Genomic DNA, 17,195 nt, shown 5'->3' with positions numbered 1-17,195 from the left:
AAAAAAATCTATCCGTAAAGCAGATGGAGAAAGAGTTAGCATCTACTTGATGAAATTCCAACACTTCTGCTCCAGTCCCATGAATTCCCAAAGCTCTTTAAGCTTTCTGTCCAGTGACTACTCTAATCTGTCAAGTTCGTTACTTTCCATTCACTATTTGCACCATCCTTGTAAAGACACGAAAGGGATTCTGGAAGCAATTACTTCAATGGCCATCTCATATTCCTCTTTATCCCCTGCCTGTAGAAGAATTGGAGACTCAACACAACCAGAAAATGTGCTCTAAAATGTGTCAACAACTGGCTACACTGGTGGATCAAATAGTACCAACATAATGAGCTCGGTGGCACATCTCCATCTAGCCTACATACCTATTAATGTGTGATGAAGGAATAAAGAAAAGTTGAAGCGTTTTGGAAAAACTCAAAAGAGCTGTGCAAGGAAAGATGTTACTGATTCTACATTTTGTTGAATTAGTGGTTTTTGAAATACAGGACATATTTCTGTTTTATGAACTATTCTTGACCCTCTTTGTTGCTGAAAATTAATTCCTTTCTTGTTCCTCTCCACGTCTCTTTTCTTACCCATCAAACTCATCACTCTCCAATGAAAGAAGGTCTACCCAACTAGGAAAAAATATTATGTTAATAGATTGCTCTAGCTCATATTTATTTTCAGACATATTTTCTCCATTGGTACATGTCACCTGAAATCTGTGGGGGTAGGCTATTATGTTTTATTAAATTTATTGTATTAAAAAAACACATGCTTTCAGGCTCAGTACATATTCACCCTACATCTATTACTCGACAATCTCACCAGAGATCCCAAGATGTGAGACACAGATTTACACTTAGTGTGAGCCTTCTTAACTAAGTTTCAGAAACTCATCATAAGGGAGACACAAATTTTCACTCTCAGCAAGCTTTGACAGAAACAGGAAAAGGCTTTCAGGAGTGCTACATGAAGTCCAGAAAAGGGGATGGCTGAGGAAGTAAATCAGATGAGTTGAGGGCATTTTGATTTACAATGCCAGGCCTGATATGTGGAAGTACAGTGCACCCAAACAGATGTCAATGGCCCACAGGTAGCTGATGTGAGGTTAAACACAACCATGCTCTTACACTGAATGACGCTCTATACTTTGTGCTAATGCAACTTGGCTCTTCAGCTGTGAATGAAGTCCCAGGGGAAGATTTGGGAGAGTGTTGGAAATCTTAACTAACAGTTTCTTGCTCTTATTTGTCCCTCTTTTTCTGAAACGAGAATAAGCGTTAGCTGTGCATTAACATCACTTTTAACATGATCTAGCTTTCCTGTAGCAGTATCCCAAAGAAAGAAAGAGATGGTGTAAAGAGATGTGAATAAAGACAGAGGCAGCTCCCTTGAAATTAAACATCAAGATAATGGGCTTCACCTAAATCAGGGCATGCAACCTTGCAAAAGGTATTATCATAGCTTCCGACCCAGATTCAATACTTCCCCTTCCCGTACCTCCATCACTCTGAATACCTTCTTCCTCTGTGTTTCCACTTTCATTTGAAGGGGCAAATGATAAAACATCATGTGAGAGTTCAGGGAACTATGTGGGATAAGACAGTGTATGACTGTGGGATGGGGCAAAAGTTAATTCTTTCACTCGGGTGTAAATTACACTTCACACAAAATGGAAAGCTGCAGATTTTCTCTGGACTGCCTGAGGCAATCAGATTGGGGCTAGTCATTCCTGGATGGGTTTGAATAGACCACCGTTTGTGTATTTTTGGCTTGCTAAAACCATAGCTTTATTTCACCCACAGATGCGCATAACTGTATTTGACTCTTAGCAAAGTTCAGGATTACACAGGTAACACCCTACGCAAAGAGGGTTTAGCAAAAGCAAGCAGGAGCAAGGAATTCCAAAGCAGAAATAACCTGCTTTGTTTAAACAAAAAGCCTGCCAGTCTTTATTTCGTTATGTTATTACAGCATTCTAACTTCCACCTAGACATTCCCAGAGGGATGCTGTCTACACTTTACTTTAGCTAAGCACAGAATTTATTTGAAGTCATTACAGCAAAAAAAAAAAAAAAAAAAAAAAAAAAAAAAAAAAAAAAAAGTTATCAAGTCATCATTGTCTTGACTGTAGAGAGATGAAGAATAGGTGTCTTTTTCAGTAGAACAAGTAAGAGGTCTGTCATAGCAGAGGCTTTTCTAATATTATTTATAGTTGCTTAGTTGCCTTTTTTTCTCTCCTCTGACAGTTCAGCTCAACTCCTTGATCAGAGCCACTAGGAATTGTTCTGCTCATATGGCTTACCGCATTTTGAGTGGAATGCAATTTAGTGCTCTCCCATCTGACCACAGCCAAATTCAGTAAGGGAGAACAGTTTCCAAAGACCAACACACCCATTCCTCTCTGCTGGAGGCCAGACAAAGATTGCAGCATTGGAGCAGATTACCAGCATCTGCCTACAGCTGCCTTTGATAAAAGGGACTGTTAGGCTGTAATGGCAGCTGAGCTGTCCTTCTCCGCAAGATAACATCAGGTGTTTTCCAAATTGAGCATCTGAGTGGTGTTGTGCTTTGAAATTGAGCATTGTAGAAGCAGCTCAGTAAGATCAGTGTAACAGCACAAAAGAGTTCATTACATCTGCACACACTTCAGAGCTTTTGATTCTTTTTTTTCTTTTTAATGCACAGATTTCTTCGCTGCTATATTTCCTTTGAGCTTATCTGTGGCATTACTAAAGAAAAAAGGCAGTGTGTGTTTCATAAAGTGGTGTATGGTTAACCATATATGTACCCCATAGTCCTTAATAGTTTCACAGAGCCAATTACCGTTAGACTACTGCATAAACATACATTTAGGAAGCGCGAAATATCTAATTATTTACCCAATCTGGTACCTAATACATCTGAGCTTTCAAATGGGAATTACTGACATGATGGAGTACAACAGCTCCACACAAATTGCTCCAGCACAAGAGGAGCCCCGCAGAATTGTACTCATTAAACCCACTTATTAAAAATTACCTGATTTTTTTTTTTTTTTTTTTTTTTTTTTTGGAATTCCAAAATCACTCAGTAACTTTAAGAAGCCCATTGTCACCAATTATCTCATCTTTTTTAATCAGTTATTGGAATACACTATGGTCCAAGAGAACTTTGTAGATATTATCTGAGGACAACAAAAAAATCTTCAGGTTTGTCCTAAATGAGCTATTTGAAACTTACTTCAGATGAGTGCAATGCACTGCTGAGGATTGGGCAGTAGCACACGCTAAGAACAACCTGGGTTACTTTTATCCCCTAGATGGATTAATTAAGCATAGCCCCTGCAGGAAAGAGGCCTAAGTCTTGCTTCCCTAAAGAACTGCAGTTAAAACCAATCACATTCGTATTATTTTCCTAAAATAGACTAATTATTACTGAAAATGTGATTGCATTATATAAATTGGGTCATGTCTTCAGTTTACTAATCCATCTCACTTCTGTCACCACCATCGCAAAAACACTGCACTTAAAATAATCCAAAACAAAGAAAAGATTCACGTCTTTGTTGTGTTTCTGTGTTAAGTGACAACTCAATGATTTGCCCTTCGTTAGTTATTGACATCTCAGCTAAAGGACAACACATGCCTAATGCTCAGGATTCTGTTGTTTTGGAGTGATGACCAGGCCCTGAGCACAGCACTTTGGATAAAGGTTATACTATCTGTAAGTTGAAAACAGACTGTGGGTTTATTTCATATTCTGCTCCACATTTTACCTATTAGGTGTAATTATAAGTCAATGCTGCTGTGGGAAATCTGCCTCCTTGCAGTGTAATTCCAGGCATATTTCAAAGACATATGTAATTCCAGACATATTTCATATACCCTACTCCTGCTTGCAAGTCAGAAAACATTATCCCCCTGAATGCAAATACATGAGGTCACTAATGAAATCCACTGCTAGAACCACGTGCCATGAAGTCACATCAGCATGGCTCTGCACCTGAGTTCCCTGGTGACAGAGATGTGAGTGACACCTCTGCCTCTGCCAGAGGGAGACATGTCAGCCAACCCGGGGTTCTCGACACAGGACAAACAAGTCTGGCAGAAACAAGGAGAGAGAGTTGATTTAGCCACTGATTCTGAGACTGTGGCAGTCACTAAGGTTTCATGTTTGTTTATAGGTTTAAAAAACAGTCTCATCTAATGAGACTTTAGACACGGGCTACTTAATCAACAATGCAACTTTCAAATTACTACATGACTTGTAATACCTTTCTGTATATTTTGTGAACACTCAGACACTTTAATATACTGGGATGAGCATGGCTGCAGGCTCCAGGTGGGATGCCTATAGCACCTATATACCAGTAGCAGTGAGGGGTAACACTGTGGGACAGAATTGTCTCACTGGAGTTGTTCAACGTAAGTCTCCATCTAACTGGGCCTCTGGACCCTCCTATGACAACCCAGACACTGGTAGACCATATAACACCCATGCAGAACTCAAACCCTTACTCAGTGTGCACTGCTTAAGGGAGAACTACGCAAGTTGAATCATGTCATTATAACATTAAGGTTGGAAAAGACCACTAAGATCATCTAGTCAAACCATCCATTTACCACCAATACTGCCCACTAACCCATGTCCTTCAGTGCCACATCTACATGTTTTTTGAAGACCTTCAGGGATGGTGACTCCACCATCTCTCTGGGCAGCCTGTTCCAGTGTCCAACCACTCTTTCTGAGAATAAATGCTTCCTAATATCCAACCTTAACCTCCCCTGGTGCAACTTCAAGGCATTACCTTTCGTGCTGTTGCCATTACCTGGGAGAAGACACCAACACTCCACCTCACTACAACATCCTTTCAGAGAGCAATAAGGCCTCCTCTGAGCCTCCTCCTCTCCAGACTGAACAATCCCAGCTCCCTCAGTTGCTTCCCATAAAACTTGTGCTCCAGACCCTCACAGCTTTGTTGCCCTTCTCTGGACATGCTCCAGGGCCATGATGTCTTTCTTGTAGTGAGGGGCCCAAAAATGAACACAGTTCTTGAGGTGTGGCCTCATCATTTCTGAGTAAAAGATTGAAATGAGGTGAAATGATAATCAGTTTTGTGTGTGCAATATAATCAAGAGATATTAATAAGTTGCAGAATATATTTAGGCACATTCCACTCAGAAATATGCAAAGGACATCCAAAGTACTTTTCATCTTGGTACAATTGTTAAAACAATACTAATAAATAATGAAACATTTCATGTAATGTTGCATCCTCCTCTATTTGTGCTGCCAATAGGCTTCCTCCTTAAAAGCTCTTTTGATCAAATGACATAGATTTCTCTTAAATATCTCCTTCTTTTGAAAAAAACCCTGCTTTTTCCTGCTTCAATGGATACTGTCAAACCTATGAGTCTGATGGCTGTTCTATTCCCAGCATCAGAAAAAGTTGGCAGGGTCCCACAGCACAGCAGGCTGAAGGACAATCAGCAGTATATCCTTGTGCTAAGGATATCTGATGTGCAATCTTGGCCAAAGCAGAGCCTGCAGTCTGAGGGAGGCTGAGCGCTGGTGAGAACACATCTGTGGTTTGTGCACAGTATGGCACTCTCAGTACAAGAGTCCCAGCACAAAGGGGACATTGACAGAGGTAGGGGGTCTGGAGCATGATGTACCCATACAGGTTGAAATGTAGATTTGTTGGTCTGGAAGCTGTGAGAAACCTATTGGATGAGTGGTTATGGAGAAGGCTGAGTCATGCATTTGTCAGATATGCACAGAAAATGAACAGGAGATAATGGGCACAAGTTGCACAAGGGAAATTCTAGTTATTTTTAAGAAAAAGAAATTCACACTGCAGTGTAGTTTCGTGCTGGAAGAGGCAGCCCAGAAACTGTGCAATTTTCATCCTTGGAGATATACAAGGACAACTGGTGGAGAAGTCAACCAGATGAATGTTATCTGAACAAAAGTGGAATTGCCCTATGCTTCTCGAGATGTCCACGAAGTAAGACCAACACAGTCCTTCATGATATTTTAAGATCACAGTTTTAAATGCTTAAGGCTGTCTTTCCAAGTCCTGGGAGTGCCTCAATACAAGTTCAAACAACTTAGAGTTTTAAAGATTAATTTCAGTATTCATTCAGTGAAAGGAGCCAGAATGAGGGAGGAAGTTGAAAAATTGGTATAATACATCCCAATGCCTGACACTGCTTAAATGGCAAACAGCTGTAACTACCAAGCATTTCTAAAGTAGGGACCCGTGTAATATTTATTCCAGTAATCCCATCTTCCAGGTCACAGAGTTCTGTATGCCCAAAAGGTAAAACAGAATTTATCAGACTTATTTCAGTTCCTAACCTCAGCATAAAATTACACTGCATGCAAACCAACCTGCCAAGTGGTTGGGTACAGCTAACATTTCCAGGGCTGACTCTCTCATATCTCAACCCTGCCCCTGTCTCAGGCAATTTTCATCAGAACAGTTTCCAGGAGTGCCAGCATCATGCTTCAAGTCAGTTAGAAATTTTCCAGCAAGAGCTGTGTTCTCAGTTTTTCTCATTAAAAACCTCCACCAGCTTCAAAAACATTTTGTGTGTGTGTATGTGTGTGTGTGTGCATATGTGATGTGGAACTTAAAATTCATAAAGACGACTTTTGGGATAGACAAGATGAAACATGCTCAAGCTACAGTCAGATGCCTCTGAAATTAGAAACAGTGTTCTCCTCCAAGGTCAGCTCCTCATTAGTAAAGGAAAACATTCTTAAGTGCTGGTTTAAGCAATTTGATAGTGGATCCAAAGGCAGACTGCATGTCAGGATTACTCAGGGAAACAGAGGAAATGAACCGTATAAATTCTTTGTCAAACAGTTTTCTAACACTCCAAATCTATTTTTAGGTTCAACATCTGCAGAAGGTCTTAACTTCATTATATTACTTCAGGCTTTCTGCAGAGATACCTTCATTTTTGGTACGGATCCAGAAACCAACCCTGGCTTCATTTGGAAACCAAATTTGAAATCCTTATTCCTTGTTCCTTTCTGGACAGAACGGTCTTTGAAAGGACAGTCCCGAGGAGTCCCAGAGAGCTTGGACACAGCTGGGGTACAGTCAGTTCCAGCCTCCTTCTCCACAGGCTTTGATTTTATTCTTGAATTCCGCCTGGCGCAAGTCTATTTTTAATGCCATTTGCATTTTTTTCCCAGTTGGCTAGGCAGCCCCTTAGAGATTTTCCACAAAGTACCTGACCCCTCTTGGTCAGATGTTCCAGAGAACGGAAGGAGAACAGCTTGCTCAGCCGAAGCCCCGTAATTAGCATACACTGCGATAACTCTCAGTCCTTCTCTAACCTGCTGGCTGCACAGCATGATTTCCTTGGGATTTTCGTTTGCTTTGCTTTTAATCAGAAGTGTAATATTACTGAGAATCGCCAGATGGCATTGCTGCAGATAATTCTGATATTTCTGTTTATCTAAGTGTACAGAAGTGAGATATGGAAAAATGCCTATTGCAATCCATGAAGATTATTTCCTGATATTATTGCTTGAGCTCAGCTACAGAGGTGACATTTTCAACGTAAACACATCCAGTCTTAATTATGTATTTGCATCCACATATGCTAATGCTTGAGCCCTCACAACATCACATGGTTTATCTGTGCTGCAAAGGAGAGCGCATGGCTGCACGGGCATGCTTTAGAAATAGGATATACAAGATTTTCCTACACTGTACAAGTCAGACAGGAGATGTTCTTTAGACTGCCTTAAAATTTTATTGTTTCTTAATCACTATACTCTTTAGGCACACAGAAATGATTTAAAAGCATTTTAAATTCTTAAAACATTGCCTGTTTAGTGTCTGAATCCGCTGTCTGAAGAGTTTGGATCTGCAAATAACCAGGAATCAAATTATGTACTAATTCACACCTCATTAAGCTCCTCTGAAGAGACCAAATGACACGGGTAGTAACTTTTAGTGTAGGCTATGCCGTACAACATATGCCAGCACCTTGGGGCTGCGGGAGTTCCCAACCTGCACAGCCCAGCTCTGAGGCCAGCTTGGCAGTGTGGGGCCATCTGGGATGGCTGGACCTCTTCAACTTCCTAGCTCTCCAGCATGGTAAGGTTGTGATGGGGCACTTGCTTCCCAGACATCTCTACCACCATGTGAAGTGGTAAACTCACATTTTCTCTTCTCTATTTGATAATCCTTCTCTTAAAACCAAGAATAAAATAATATTTAGCCTGCAAGACTGCTTTATGAATAAAGTACCCACCTCCCAGATGCACGCAGAAGCCAGGTGCAGTCACCTCACCACATTGCTGCAGCTGCATGAAGACCAGAGCAGGCCACAGAGGTGACCAGCTGGTTGAGCACATCCCCAGGAACCCAACAGACAGTGGTATGCCACTAATTTTAAAACTAAACCTATGTGGTAAAAGGAAATTAGAACCTGAGGCAGCTACCACTGTAGCACACACTAGTGTGTTTTGTCTCTGTAACTAGTTCAATATTTTTATTCAGATGCCCTGCAAGGCTGTGGGCCATTTCTCTGGAGGAATAGTTTTGAATGCAGTGGGCATGTAGTCCTTTTTTCTCTTCAGTTGCCATCATGCTGGCATTTTCCTGTACTACCAGCAGTCAAACAAATTCCCACCATTAATGTATGATCACAGCTTTGAGCATTAGTGAATGAAGTCAAGTCCCTGAGGAAAGATCTAATGCTGATGAAAGAAACCTCCGTTGGCTGAACAGGCAGAGGTGTTTCTGGAGCAGAAGGACAGCTCCCTCATTAGGGGATGTTAAATCCATACTTTAGATCATAGTTACCCCTATGTCTCCCACAAAAGCATTTGAAACATCACCTTAGTAGAGGTAAGACAGATATCTTCTTTCTTTATATCTGCCTCACTGCCATATAATTTCTTATTTTGTTGAGGCCAGTATTAATATAAACCATCAAAGAGGTCTTTCCTAGGAATGCTTTCCCAGTCACAGGCAACAGCAATGTAGTCAATACAGATGTTTTTGGATGGAGTTAGTTCAGCACTAATCCTCATTAAATGTATGAAGGAATGTAAGTCAGGTAATAAAAGAGAAGTTGTCTGAAATACCAATGCAAAGGATGGGCCCTTGGGAGTCCAAGAGTTAAAAAATGAGAAACATAACTCAGTAAAACTCCCACAGCAGAAAACATATCTGCAGCAGTCTCTAAATGCCTTTATAGATGTCCAAGGAGAGAGCTGCAAATCACTTATCTCTCTGGGTTTGAAGGGGCTGTCTACAGAAGCAGTAACGCAAGATAGACCCAGTGGATTACATTTTTCAATAACATAGCCTTGTTCCTACGATTTTTTAATAAAGCCAGCTACCCAGAGAAGAGACCAGAACTCTGTAATTGTGTTACAAAAAAGCAGCATGAACCAGAGACAATTTACAATAAGTATTTTCCTCTTATGGGTTTTCCAAGCACATTTGGCTGGTGCATACAACCCCCTTCTCCATTTACACATCCCATTTATACCCCCCATGCGTCCCTAAACAGGGGTACTCTTATTCTAAGTGACAGAAACAACCTCTTAAATAAAGGTTAAAGTTATTGTCTCCCAGATTAATGAACAGTTATTTTATAAAGAAAAAATACTAACAAAATTATTCACAAATAAATGAAGAGCCACTCTGAGATGTCCAAGATGACCCACCAATGGAAAACACTCACTGAGAAATCCTTGGAAACCCCCATCCTTCAGCTTTTGCCTCAGAATGTTTGACACGAGCTAAAGCCCTGCAATGAACTAACACACAGCCTATGTAAATCCTGTCTTTGTGATGTGGTGCAAACCCTTCATGCATGCAAGCACTACTTTTGCAGAAGAAATTTTGTCAGATGAATGCTATTTCTTAATGGTTAGTGAATTAGACAAGAACTCCTCTGCAGCATTTGTTAAGAATGCTTTGATGCCTGAGATGTATTGCCAATGTATTTCCAACAGTACTTAAACTTGTTACTTTTAGAAAAAACATGAATTAAGCTGAACATTTTTGCTTAAAAGGATTGAAAGCATTGTTTGATGACATAAACCAATTGACAAGAGGCTTTATAAAAAGACTTGAGTGAGAGATTAGGAACCTGCAATGTACAAACAACTGCAGCTGGGAGACAGGAGACAAAAAGCCAAAAGTTTAGAATACAGAAAACAGAAGTTACAGATCCTGGAAGAGAGATTGTGGGCACTGTGAAAAACTGTAATAGTAAATAGTAGTTATGAATATGAAAAGTACATGAATAGTAAATGAAGTTTGTGTAAAGCAGAGGGGCTGGAAGAAAGATTCCGCCCCTTATTCTCTGACAGCACATGCATGCAATGGTTCCTGCCTCTTGCTGTCCTGAATACAAGAGGTGGATTTGGATTTTGGTTTCTGACTTGCTTTTCTTTCCCACAGAGAACTAATTTTGTTGTCAGTATCTGGAATTCATCATGGTTATTTGTAAAAGAAAAGCAACCCTGATAAATGTTTGTATCTCTCATATTTAGATCCAAGCCTCTCCCTCTTGCAAGACTTGAGTCATTTTTGCTGTAGAAGGAGTAACAACAAGGTGTGAACATGCATGTTTTGACCCGCAGACTTCTCCTTCATTCCCAACCCTAAAATACAGCTGAAGAGATGTACCAGTCGTTAATCAGCACATCCAGTAACTTCCAACTTACAGACAGCACAACACCTCTCAAAGCAAAATTCAGCTGAGGAACCTTCCTTTGCTGGTGAAAGCTAGCAGAGCTGCTAGCCCACAGCCTTCTTACTCAGCCTTGCTAAATTGCGATTGCTCTTCTGGGGATGAGAGCGGGAGGAGATATGACCTTGGACTTCCCTTCTGTGTGCTCTGAGCACAGAATAAATTAGCTTGGACACAGTAAACAACACAACTGCATCAGCCTGGGTCTGTGCCTAGTTTCAAGCTGATTAGTCTGTCCGGCTCCCTGCTGAAACACAGACTTGCGGGTTTGTGTCTGGAAGAGATCTGATGACTGACCTGATGGAGCTGCACAGAAAGGTACCTTCATTTTTTGTCACCCCTGTGCATTTCCCATCTTGTTACTCACCAGTACTGCTCTGGATGGTCCTCACTGTAGTGGTTGTTCGTGGGGGAGAAGACGACCGCAGTGATATGCACTCATCATCTTGGGAGCAGCCCTTCTCAATGGCTCGCACATAGCTGTGGCTCCTCATACGGAAGCAGCCTGGCATTGGCAGGTCCAGGGCCTCCACTGCCTGAGACTCGAGCTCACTGAACACCGACTCGCAGACGGACTCAAACTGACCATTCACCTCCATCTCACTCACCTGTGGGCAAAGATAAGCAGGTTCAGCATGCAAAAAATAGAGGTTTTATGCAGAGATTTTTATTTCAGCTCTTGATTCCAGCCAAGACCAGTGGGAAGCTGGGAGTCTCCATAACAGCACCTGGTTTTCCTCACCCCAGGAAGATGAAGCTCTGACAGTTATGACCATTACACTGAAAAACAAAAATCACACTTTCTTTGGTGGCTGAAAAAAATAAAGGTCAGCTTAACCTTGGGACCCAATCAATGCAAGCCAAAGGCAATGACAGTGACAGAGCTGAGGGGCTGGAAGCCCAAGTGCAGACACAGTAACAAACAGTGGGAAAGAGAAAGCTGGTAGTGGGAAGAAGCTTTGCTGCAGGGGGGAAATCTTTGTATAACTACATATTCCGGCTGACTCCTTTGAGAGCTGAAAGGTGCCAGAGAAACCTTAGGCCCTTTGTGGAGCATACACTAGGTGGTGACAAAGACTTCCATTCAACACACGTTCAAGAACAGATAAAGGTATGCAGCTTTACTGCAGATCTTGCAAACTTGCAAGATCACCTATCTGTGCTTTTATATGAATGGATGCTCACATTTCTAAACTCATAATTGACCCTGAGATTGGCATTAAAGCATAATGATTATCACTGTAGGAAATATGCACACCAAAAATATCACTTAAGGGTTTTGCTATTTTTCAAGCATGCAAAAAGCCAACCTTCCAGAGGGTAAGACTTAGAGTGACAGAAAAAAATTAGGATGGGTCTTGGTAAGGAAAGCATTATGCCAAGTAATTTGTACACATAAATGAAAAAGGAAATCTCAAGGAGTAGACCGTATTATTTTATCACTGGGAAGTTGCTTAAAATAGTATGGAAAGATCATGGAGAGTACATTATACAGAACAGTTCTAAAATGGTGGAGGACAGTGATATCCCTGCATAAACATTTCTGAATTAAGACTTTTAAAAAAAATTTTGTTATTCATATTGACAAATAGCACTAATTCTTTGGCAGACAGCTTTGTCTAAGAGCTAGGTGTCCAGCTAAAAAAGTAAGCTAATCTAATATTTATGTAGCTTCCTCTGAGACTTTCATTTTCATGCTGCTTCTCTTAGATACATCCTAGCCCTTCTGCTAGAGCATCAGCCCTTATGCAAAGTGCTTCACTATATTATACACAGGTGAATACTCTCAAGCTCCAATGTCCAAAGATAGAATATCACGGAAACTCAAACTAGAAATTCCTACTGAATGGGCCATACATTTGTCACAGCTGAAGTCTTACTATCAATAACATCACTTGCTTTTTTTTGACATTCAGTGATCTGACATCCCAATGTTAAGGGGAATCACAGCATCACAAATCCTGTCTGCTATGCTTCTAGACTTGTTTAACAAAGTTATTTTATCCAAGAGATTTATCTGAATGATGCACTTCAGCAAACAAGCTGAAAATCACACCAAGGAGCTACATTTAGCGGATGAACTACTGGCCCACTGCCCTGTGAAATGCTGGCACTTTTGCACTTCTTTTAGATCTGTCCCTGGCCAAATTAACTGCACGAGCATATTGTAGGCAAGGAGAGGCTACTTTATGATGTTAAAATTCATAAACTGAATGAGTCACAGTGGGACTTACTGTTCTTCTGGTTTAGAATGAACATGAAAGAGTCTAACAGAATTTCAGTCAATAAGACAAGCAGACCTTTGCACTTAATATATTCTGTGATACTTGTACTATGAAGGTGAGAAGTTCAGAGGCACTCAGGGTTAAGAATGCATACAAAAGGATAACAAAAGCTTTGAAAATATAGTAATATTCTTGTAAGAATTGTAAAATACAAAACACTGTGGAATTCAGTTTCCTTTAGCATTACAATCAGCTTCTACACGACTTTTTGAGGGATGGTCAGAGAATTTGATTTCAGACCAGATCCTTAAGACACATGTATAAAGACACTGTTGAGCACCTGCTTCTGGAAAAGCTAAATAAAAGATCAGACTGCTTTTGCTTCAAACAAACTGCATGCTGTCCGACTCATCCTTTTGCAAAAGGAAGGCTGTGGCATTATCAAATGTTGCATTCTCACAAACAAAACTGTGTGAAAACTTTAAAAAAACCAAACAAATGTAAATGCTTTGAAAGCATGTCGCATGCAATGACTTGAGTCTATTTTAAGCAAAACAGTTTCTGCTTGGTTTGGTGAGTGATGCCATGGACTTCCATGTGTGTGCCCACCTGACTGATGGTACTCATGGCTCTCATGTAGCTCTCATTGCGTGAGCGGAACTTGGGGGATGTCAGCAGCCCTGCAGGGTCCAGGCTGTCCAAGCTCCTGTTGATTGAGACTTCGCTCACTGCCCTCAGGTAACTGTGGCTCCGGATCTGAAGCTTTGGCGAGTGTTCACTGGATATCCTGAGAGGTTTGTGGGAAAAGAAAGAAAGAAAAAGATACTTCATCAAACACAAATGGCCTCACCAGAAGTGGGGATAAACAAGTGCTTTTCAATGGGACAGCAATACTTGAACTGGTCGTTATCGTTATTTCATAAATATACAAATACTGTGTAATGTCAGCACTCTTATTTGGATTACTCTTCCCCTTCATTTGGTGGAAAGAGAGAAGTAAGGTGTAAACCATGCCTAAGCAGAATGGTAACATAACTTTTATTTTATTTACTGAGAGCAGCACAGCAAAATTTTATGTTGTGTCTATGGTGGCAGCTACCAGCCCCAATAAAAACTTCACCATGTGGGACAAGAGGAGCAATGACATTGAAACAACTTAATGTGTAGGTTTTAAAAGACCAAGTGGAGCTATTGAGGTGAGAGCAATAGAAGAAAGTGCTTAGAGGTGAACGCTGCAACCACCAAAATCAGACAGAGGGCATGGTGAGGAAAGGAGAGGCCTGAGACTAAATCTGTGTGTATTAACCTCAACACACCTGCCAAACACTTCTTGATGTGGCCAGAGGTTCTATTTTTTTTATGTGCTTGTTCCTCTCTCAGAAAGGCTGGTGTCCATCAGACCTGGCTCTGTGACTCATGCATGTTCCTGATAAATAAGGATGGAGTTTTCAAGGGCATATGAGCAAATAGTGCAGGCAGATCATCCACAACACGCAAAATGACTTCACAGCATAGCTTAACTCAGGAAATCACTCCAACAATCATGGTTGAATTTAATGTGCTTTAATTTTATATTTTAATGCTGGCTGAAGGCTCAAGTTAAGAAAATGTAGACCAGGTAAGTAGCTTTACATGATTTGATGTCAAATTAGAAGTGTGAAAACCACAGTTGTGTTTCTGAAGTGGAAACAACCCCCACCTTTACAATATCAGTGACAAATGAGATGGACAAGTAGTAATGTAAGTAATGTGCACGAACTGCACATTACTCCTGAGTGCTCCTGAGTACTTAAGAGTCAGTCAGCAAGGCTCGTAACATCCAAATACGATTTTCCACTTGTGAGATGTTTTACCCTCTGAAAATGCTCAGTAAGAGTTGTCTTCACAATCTGAGGTACCCATAAAGATGTGAGTCACAAAAAAAGTGATTTATGTCTTTTTTTACGATACAAATATTTTTTGGGATACATCTTTTTAAACAATGAACAGATAATGTATTGAAAGGGTATTTGTATTGAAATATCTTCAATATTCTCCAAGTATTGCAAAGCCAACACACTAAGTTAACAAAATTTTACATTTTGAAAGGTATATCTTACATGGATACTTGCATGTATATGAACAAAATATTTGTAACCTAATTAAAGGCTTAAACTTGGTTAACTAATGTTTAGAAATGCATATCCAGTTGACCTGAAAGAAGAGAATCCATTTTATGTTTAATTCGTCAAGCATTTGCAGATATTTTGCATTCAAGTAGCTAATGATGGCAATTAGTATGAGCAATTTCCCAGTGGCACATACACTTCTGGTAACTGTCAATGTATTTTTAGGAGGACAAGTCTGTTGTGTAATTGCACACCTAAGTAGTTCAGCAACTGGGCCTACTTCTGAATGGTTCAATACAGTAATAAAATCTAGGCCATCTCTGAAATACTGCCTTATCTGGCTGCTAATTACCTGCCTAATAAAAATACGTAAACTTATACTAATTACTAGGTATTCTTATCACATATATCCTCTGCTTGCCATTTTCAGTAGGTGTGCAGTGCAATACTCACAGGAGCCATTTTCATATGCTCTGACTCCTTAAGCCATTTGATTCCACATGTAAGAAGTAGAAAGCTTTTTAGATGTCAGAATTAGTAATGTTTCAAATGACTCAAAAGAATGAAGACAAAAAACGACCATTACAAAACGCTGCCAGCTACAGCATTTTTATAACTAACACTAACCACAGATCTCTTGGAAAAACAAAGAATCCTGTCTGTTAGTTGATAGAAATATAGAAATAAAAAGAATAAAACAATTAAAAAGACAGAATGAATAATCAAACAGACATTGTTTTTTCAGATGCATGCAAGCTTCCTCACTCCCCTGCAGATCTGTAAACTGATCAGCGTTGCCTGGAATGCATTTCTTAAATTAATTCAAAATGTACTTCATGAATATGTTGTGAACAGTTTGCTGCCAGTATGTGACATGCAAAATTCAAATATGCTTGATTAGCTGCCAGTTAGTCAAATGTGTCACCTGGGGCTGTCGCTGTTCAATGATTAGCTGAGCTCACAAGAATAAACTGCAGCACACTGCAAAATTCAGTGCACAGATAGTGCCAGACAGAAATTTGCAAGTGCTGAGGCAGGTGCCCTTTAAAGACTGGAAGCACTATATCAAGGTGCAGGCATGCAGGGCAGCAAGGTTTGTCTGTTGCACCCAGGGCACAGATGCTACCACTGTCATGGAAAGAACCCACAAAAAGTATAGAAATTCATTTTTTATATGTATTTTCATTGCATAAGAATGTTTTCCCAACTCTGCAGAAAACAAGGGCATGCATCCATGAGAGAAAACACTTTCCTGCTGTTTCAGACATGGTGGTCAGCACAGCTGCCTCCTTTCTCTCAGTACTTTTGTCCCTGAAAATATAACCTGCCAGGTTGGCACATATCTAGAACAATATCTAGAACAACATTTTACAGGTGGCCACTTATTTTAGCCTGTCATACCTCCCATCTGTTGTTTAAACCTGACTAGGATATTGGCAGCTGCTGGAGGAGGTGGCTTCCTGCTTACTGATTGCTACAATCACTGCTTCACTAGATGTAGCGATGGGGAAGTGATAAAAATTTAAAGCACAGATGAAGAAACATCCATAGGTTTCCATTTATGATGATTAATATTATCTTTGTAGCTGTATAATAAATAGACACTATATTCTATAGCACACTCCAATGAACAGCTGAAAGGCCACTGAATTTTGAAACCATCCAGTTAAGTCAAGAGTAGGGCTATGTACAGTAGGAAAACATCTGAACGTCTAATTTATTGTTTTCAGAGTTTATTACCTATAACATGCAAATGAAAATAACCTATTCTTTCTTACGGGTTCAACTCCATATTCTGTTTATTCTGCATTACCTGAACTATTTTTTGGTGCCATTCTAATTTCCACAACTCAGTATAACAGGCGAGGGACTCAGACTTTGGGACTCCATGCATTAGATATATTAATTGGCAGAAGGAGGTTGTGAGTTATTGAACCTCTTCAGTGACCTTCTCAGGTGCGCTGCATCATTTTTGTGCTGCAGTGCCTGCCTGTGTAATGTGGGACAAGCACCCAAGGGTGGTCCTGAACTCAGAGCCCAGGCCTTTTCCCAGGACCTTACACTCTGCTTGTCCCTACTGTGGAGCCCAAGGGGACTGACTGGAAAAGTTGTGCTGAGGTGGGTGGAAATGAGGTTTCACAAAATCACCA

General features: G+C 40.4%; 1 protein-coding gene across 9 annotated transcripts in view; it reads right to left on the bottom strand.

The window, feature by feature from the left end:
- Positions 1-17,195, bottom strand: part of DLGAP1 (DLG associated protein 1) — a 391,290-nt gene that overhangs the window by 81,158 nt on the left and 292,937 nt on the right. For all 9 annotated transcript variants that reach the window (XM_040695516.2, XM_015282557.4, XM_015282556.4 and 6 more), the window contains 2 exons: positions 13,547-13,724; positions 11,080-11,320 (listed from right to left, as the gene is read on the bottom strand). In XM_040695516.2, the coding sequence (XP_040551450.1) occupies positions 11,080-11,320; positions 13,547-13,724 (419 nt within the window). The remainder of the gene's footprint in view (positions 1-11,079; positions 11,321-13,546; positions 13,725-17,195) is intronic.

This window comes from Gallus gallus, chromosome 2 (assembly GCF_016699485.2).
Source record: "Gallus gallus isolate bGalGal1 chromosome 2, bGalGal1.mat.broiler.GRCg7b, whole genome shotgun sequence".
NCBI lineage: Eukaryota > Metazoa > Chordata > Aves > Galliformes > Phasianidae > Gallus > Gallus gallus.
The sequence above is the reverse complement of the archived record's forward strand: the minus strand, read 5'-3'. Positions and strand labels throughout refer to the sequence as shown.